The 7266-nt window shown below is 52.5% G+C and overlaps 1 protein-coding gene across 1 annotated transcript; it reads right to left on the bottom strand.

Moving 5' to 3' along the window:
- Positions 1-2570: 2570 nt before the first annotated feature.
- Positions 2571-4371, bottom strand: LOC311198924 (C-C motif chemokine 4 homolog). Its single transcript, XM_084272956.1, has 3 exons — positions 4250-4371; positions 3341-3455; positions 2571-3024 (listed from the first exon to the last, which is right to left on the bottom strand). Exons 1-3 carry the CDS (start codon positions 4317-4319, stop codon positions 2937-2939), a joined length of 273 nt encoding a protein of 90 aa, XP_084129082.1. The 5' UTR covers positions 4320-4371; the 3' UTR covers positions 2571-2936.
- Positions 4372-7266: the final 2895 nt, after the last annotated feature.

Genomic DNA, 7266 nt, shown 5'->3' with positions numbered 1-7266 from the left:
GTCTGGACTCAGGCAGAGGTGCAATGATTCCACTTTTCTTAATGGGAACACTTCAAGTTCCTCTTGCTGTGGAGCTGAGCTCAGCACACGGCTCACGCTGGGCTTGCAACTCAAATATTGTGAAAGAAAAGGCAAACAGAAAATAGCCAGAGTCTGCTTTGTTCCAGTGGCACGCACACCCCTGGGATTTTGGGGCAGTCAGGGTGCTGCTCTCTGCAGAGCATGGCTTTGCAACCCTCCTTAATGTTTCTGTAGAGCCACACACGATTACTGAGCCTGGCTTCCAGCACTGGTCCTATGCGTGACAGCGGGACACGGGGACAGGTCCCACCCTGACCACTGTGCCACATTCATGGCCCCAAACAAGAGCAGGCAGTTTCTGGTCTTGGGTGGGTTGTGAGGTCGCTCTGAAGCTGAGGAGGTCACTCAGGAGGTTCAGGCTCCGTGTTGCCCATGAACTCTTGCTTTCGGTGTTGGCTGTTTCCCAGGCTGTGCTGGGTCTGTGGAGCTGCTCTGCAGCCAAATGCCAATATAGTCAGCATGGCTTTATGTATTGTCAGGCAGCACTGGGGTTTGCAGGCACCTGCTTGTGTCTGTAGCAGCAGACCCTTGAAGCCCCATCTGTCCTCTACCCTTCCACTCCAGCGGATGTGACTCTGGATGCTGAGACAGTGCACCCTGAGCTCAGCCTGTCCGAGGACCGCAAGAGCATGTGCATGGGGACATTTTTGACAACTCCAAGAGGTTCAGCAGGGCTCCAGTGGTACTGAGGAGTCAGGCCTTCTTCTGGGGAGTCAGGCCTTCTTCTCAGGCTGTTGCTACTGGTTTTAGAAACGTGTTTTCTGAGCAAATGCTGACATCTTTCTCCCTCCTCGAGTATCGTGGAAAATGCTTCGTCACCTTAGGCAGAGGCGAGTCGCCATCTGTGTCTTTCTAAGAACTGGGTAGAAATGTTCCTCTGCGTCTGCGTTGCCACTTCTGCCTTTTGTTGGCTGTTAGGGAGAAGGTGACAGCCAGGCACCGTTTGCAGTGCAATGCCTCTGTGCCTTCCTCAGCCCTGCAGTCTGGGAGATATTGATCACTGTCATAGGAGCACATGGATTTTGCATGCAGCATGCCAAGCCATACCCTTTCACGTGGCATTTTTGGGTGCTGCCCCCAGCAAAGACTCGCTCCCACAGCTTGATGTGCCTGGGAAGAGGCATTTTGGGTGGCGGGCTGAGCCTGGCGTCCCTGCAGCGAGCCAGGGCCGGAGGCCCTGGCATGGTGAGGGAGGCCCGGAGCTGACATTGCTGGGCCCAGGGCATGTTGCCTTCAAGGTGTCTGATTGCTCCCCGAGGGAGTGGAGCCGATGGTGTCCTTGCTGTGGTGGTGCAGGCTTTGTTCCCAGCCTGTGGATCACGGAGCGTGCTGTATTCCTCACAGGCGCTCTGAGGCTGCTCTGAGTTGTCACGCGTAGGTGGGTGCAAGATCAAGAAAGACATGAGCAATTCAGGGCTCCTGCAGCTCCCAGAATAGCGCTGCGGGGCTGATGGAGGTTCCCAGGGTGGGTGTCTGCTGTGGGCGATGGAAGGGACCTGGGTTGTTAAAGACATGGAGCACGGGGTTGATGGCAACTGGCTCAGCCAGCACATGGGCTGGATGGTGCTCCCCATAGAACCACGGGATCCTGGAGCTCCTGGGCCCCAGCACTCTGATGTGGGGCTGGCTGGTACCGAATGGCTCAGGTGTCCTCACCTCCTGTGTGGCCACAGTGAGCCTGGCTCCCAGCGCTGGTCCCTGGGGCATGTGGTGCCTGAGGAGCCAGAGCTGTGAGCAGCACCCATGCCCTCGCATGCAGGACCAGGTCCTTGTCACCAGAGGACAGGCGCCTTCATGGCGATGCCCATCTGAGCACCCCAGGCGTCAGGCCCCTCATAGCAGCATCTTGGGAAGGGGCTCTGGTGCTGCTCACTGGCACAGCTCTCCATCTCACTCCTCCTCCTTCCCAGATGCTATTTTAAGCTGGGTGCAGTCAGTGCGGTAGCGGGTTGACTGATGGGGTGCACAGTGTCCCGTGGGCTGAGGAGCTGGGGGCTGCAGTTCCCACAGGGACAGGGCTTCTGACATCACCGCTCTGCTGTTTCTTGCCCATATGCGTCATTCATCCAGCGGTGGGTGTCCAGAGCTGAGGACAGTGATCCTAATGCTGTCAGTGGTGGGGCTCCATCTCCTTCTGGTCTGGTGCGAGACCAGCCCTGGGGCTGCAGTGGAGGTGTCTGGATTCCAGACCTAAAGGTAACATTTTCACTGACTGCAATGGGCCAGCCATTGAATATAACTGGCTGCCAGCAGTCTTAACGAGCAGTGATAAAATACCATATAAAAGAGTGAGCCAAGGTACCAGAACGTACCCTCTGCCCTTCTCACACCTCCTCCTTCATGGTTTTGCTCTTCTTATTTTGCACAGGGCAGGTTTGGACAGAGGAGGCTTATGGGGGATTTGACAGTGTGAAAGGGGAATAAAGAAAATGTTTACACTATTGTCTATTGTCATAGCAAAGAACTGTGATAGAGACAGAAAGTGCTTACAAAAATATTTATTTCTCAAAAAATGAATTCAAAATAAAAATACATTAAAAATACTTAAATACGTATGATTTAACCTGAACATGAGTCATCACTTTGAAAATATATTTATTAAATAAAACCCTAAATATATTTATTAAATAATAATAGAATATTATATTCTATATATTATAAGCAGAGTCATTGCACCTGATCCCTTCCCTATAAAACATAAAACTGCAAAAAACAAACGTCAGTTTCTCGAAGGTGTTCGATTTCCTGGCTGTCTCTGAGTGACTTGTAGCTGTTCCAAGTAAGCTCAGAGCTGGCCATGGTTCACTTGAACTGGGACTTGGGGGATGCAGGGTGGCAGGGTTGGTCCTGGGACCTCAGTTCAGCTCCAGGTCGTTCACATACTCCTGAACCCAATCATGCTCAGGGTTGGCACAGACTTGGCGGCCCTTCCTGGTGACAAACCTGTGGGGAGCAGAGACAATGGCTTTTGGTGGGAGAACAATGTGTGGAGGGGAACCCTGTCCCAAACCCATCCTGTCCCGAGGATCAGCAGAATTTGGGCGTGCAGCACACCATGGCCATGACATTGGCAGTGGTGGAGCAGGACTGGTGCAGTCCCCTGTGTGATGAGCCCATGGAGCATCACCTTGCACCTCTTGGCCCCCATCCCTCCTGTCCCCAGGGCCATCCTCCCTCCCTGTCTTTGGCGAAGGGCTCTTCCCCTCTGCATCCCCAGCCAAATGGAGAGCCCACCACTGCCCTGAAGGAGAGGACTTACACAATGCCTGGCCGGGGACACTGGCTGTTGGTCTCATAATACTCCACCACGAAGCTGCGGGGCAACTGACGGGAGGTGTAGCTGAAGCAGCAGGATGTTGGTGGGTCGGAGCCAACTGTGAAGGACAGAGACAGTCATCATAGAATCATAGAATACTAGAATGACAGACTGGTCTAGGTTAGAAGGGACCCCAAGGATAATATTGCTCCAACCTCCCTGCCACACGCAGGACCTCCAACCTCCAGGCCTGGAGCTACACAAGGTTGCCCAGGGCCCCATCCAACCTGGCCTTGAACACCCCCAGGGATGGGACATCCACCACCTCTCTGGGCAGCCTGTTCCAGCCCCTCACCACTCTCTCTGGAAAGAACTTCCCCCTAATATCCAATTTAAACCTTCCTTCCTTTAGCTTCACTCCATCCCCCTTGTCCTGCCATTCTCTACCCTTTGAACAAGCTGATTCCCCTCCTGTTTCTCTGCTCCCTTCAGGGACTGGAAGGCTGCAATGAGGTCCCCCCACAGCCTTCTCTTCTCCAGGCTGAACCAGCCCAGCTCCCTCAGCCTCTCTTTGTAGGGGAGCTGTTCCAGCCCTCTGATCATCTTCATGGCTCCTCTCAACCCTCTCCAACAGTCCCACATCTTTCTTATAATGGGGGCCCCAGCTCTGGACACAGAACTCCAGCTGGAGCCTCAGGTGGGCAGAGCAGAGAGGGACAATCCCCTCCCTGTCCCTGCTGCCATCCTCTGCTGATGGAGCCCAGGCAAGAGATGGGGAGCAGGGGCAGGGAGCTGGGGCTGCAGACACCCTTGCCTGGGGAGCGGAGAGGGGATAGATAAGGGAGAGAATAGATGGTGTCTTTGTTCTTCTCCTGTCCCCAAGAAGAGAGGAGGGGCAGAGCCCAGACTTACATGGTGCAGCATCGGTCTGGTAGCAGAAGACAGCGACGAGAATGGCAAGGGCAGCCACAGAGACCTTCATGTTCGCTGAGAAGTGGTGGCTGAAGCTGAAGCAGGCAAGTGGAGCTGGACGGGCTCTTTGCTCTCTGAGGCTGAGATGGTCCAGCAGGTCCCTTTTTATGGGCTGAGGAGGTCCGTGCGGTGGCTTGCGTAGGCATGATGGAATTTCCACCAGAGAAGCAGATGCTGGTGGTGCAGTCTTGTGGTGGAATGGAGCAGCAACCTCAGTCCCGGAAGGGTGAAGCTTCCCCCCTTGATGCAGAGTTTCTCCAGTGACACAGGATATGAGAGAGTCACTGTTGTTATTTTTGGGTCTTTCATACATGTCCTGTAGTAAGAAGTTCCCCTGTAGAGGTTCCTTCTTTAGTAACAGCCCCCTGTTACCCAACGTACCCAAGCAGCTTGGGGGTGAGAGTTGAGGGTTGACCATTCCTAATGAGGTGCTGCTAGAAGGACATCTCAACAGGGAAGCAGATGCTATTTTGGGAAGTGTCTCCTCTCCATTTTCAAGTCATCACCAAGTGATGATCCTTTGGCAGGTGGTGCCTGAAAGTCACTGGAATTAGTAGAATGTAAAGTGGAACAGCCCAAGCGCAGCACCAGCACCTCTGCACCCACTCCAGAGCGCTGAGCAGAGAGTCGCTGTGTTTCTATTACACATCCTGGGTGTGCCCAGGAGAAGCCCCAGAGGTGGCCTGGCCTCAAGGAGCCATGATGGTGCACTGACCCCTCTCCTTGGGTGAGGAGGGCAGATCTTCCCCATGGAGCAAATGTGGCTCTTGGGAAGCTGAGCATCACCAGCTTCCCAGCCACATCATGACCAAGCTGGGCCCCTCTCCATCCTTCCCTTTGCCATGGGGAGAGAGAGGCAGCTCACAGGCTCGGCCCTCAGTTCAGACCGCCTTCTACTTTCATCTCACTTGTCCCCACATATCCTGGGAGGACGAGGAGTGAGGAGCAAGCCTGCCTGCACAGGCAGGCACCCAGCCAGGCCAGCCCTGGGAATCTGGCCATCAGCAGGATGCCAGCTGGACCAGGATCCAGCTCTGATCCAGCACTGGCTGCCTCGGCTCCTCGGCCTGGCTGCTCAGGGAACAGAGCTGGGAGACGTACACAAGAGCCTGGTTTGCCTCTGAGCTGTCCACTGTGATTGTACCTCAGGAATCCATGGCTCATGGCTCCAGATTATTCAACTAAACAGAATTTTCTTAGTTTAGCTGAGTCAGGATGAGGCATGAGGGACCATGTAACCTGGAAGGTGCTCTGAGAGGGAAAGTGACCACAGGATTGGGGCTGGAGCACCTCAAGGGGGAATTGGTCAGTCAGTGCTTTCGGTTGGTGTGCAGAGTCAGCAGGATGTGCTGTCTGAAGCACTGTGGCACTCGTTTGGCTAATTTACATAGAGGGATATGATAGAAGTTTTTCTGCAACTTCCCCCCAAAATTCCATGAGAAAGTGCTAAATAAAGCAAATGGCCCAAATAAATTTGGTGACAGCAGAAATGGGGAAATTCTCAGACTTGTCTGAAAGGGGAACCCTGAGGAAGCTGGTGAGGCTGGATGGTATCAGTTGTTATTTATAGCAGGTTTCACTGCTGAGAGGTCGGGATGCACTAGGAAAAGGAAAGCACTTAAAATCTATTGAATCATCGACTGAGACTGAGAAACCTGGAAGAGCTGAATGGCTTGATCTGGTAAAAATAGAATGGAAGCCAGGAGCTTATCCAGCAAGCAAAGCCATGTCGTATGGAATCCAAGCCTGTGTTGGACTGGAACCCAGTATAAACAATTCCCTCAAATACAGACTATTATGGGTGTGCCAGTTGGAATAGAACACCCAACTTCACTTGTTATGAAGCCACACTCAGAGGAATACAGATTGGCACTGGATTTAAGAGCTGTCAGTCAGACAGTAGTGGATGTCTGTCTGTCTGGTAGCACCTCATCTCTATATTCTCTTAACTACCATAGTTGACTCCAGTGTTTATCCACAGTACTGGACTAAAAGGATGCTTTCTTCTCTGCCCCCTTTGATGAACAAAGCCTGAAGTTGCCTCTGAATGGGAAAGTCCCATGACAGGATGGAAAATGCAGCTATGCTGGACAGTGCTTCCCCAAGCATTCCAGACCTTACACAGGGTTTTTCATCCTGTCCTTGTGAAGGAGCTGGCACAGGGGTGCGGTGAGAAAGCTGATGTTACCTTGCTATGGTGTGGAGATGCTGAGGGGGATGTGGCTGAAGACTGTAACACAGTGACCGTAAGTCTGCTGAACTTCTTAGAGCTACCAGGATACAGATCATCATGGCAAAAGGGTGCAAGTAATTCAAACAACATGATTATTGTCATCACAAGGAAACCTTATAGTGTGCAGCAAGGAAAGTTTGAGACTGCTTGAAGCAAACGACGTACAGCGCGTTTCGTGTACAGTGGCTCCATCGCTGAGAATTATTAACAGCCACAGGTCAGGAAGGTCCTTGCTGAGGAGAAGACCCTTCCTCCAGACAGGTGCAGTGATTCAATATGACACTGCAATTATTATAATTACATGCAAATTAATAGCCTGTGATTGTAAATGGAAGTGCATTACCCTGGGTAATGGGTCTGCTTGTCGGACAATTGTAACTTCTTGGTCCCAAACATTCTCAGGCCCAGGTGAGGGCTGCTTTTTGATAGACAAAGGAAGGACAGATCTGAGCGTTCATTATCCTTTCTCCCTTGAACTCCTCTGCCAGAGACTGAGAATTCTGCTCTGAGATAGGCTACATGTAGGAAGTCTGCACTAGAAAATCACCCATGGATCCATCCATCCATCCATCCATCCATCCATCCATCCATCCATCCATCCATCCATCCATCCATCCATCTGTCCATCTGTCCTGGGCTCACACTGCTTATCCCTGGTTATTGTTCAGGGACTTCAGTCTGTGCCCTGGGGCTGGGGGAGGTGGGGAAATGAACTCTGAGCAAT

The sequence above is a fragment of the Gallinula chloropus genome, assembly GCF_964237585.1.
Source record: "Gallinula chloropus genome assembly, chromosome: 19".
Lineage (NCBI taxonomy): Eukaryota > Metazoa > Chordata > Aves > Gruiformes > Rallidae > Gallinula > Gallinula chloropus.
This window is presented reverse-complemented; position numbering and strand designations above follow the sequence as displayed.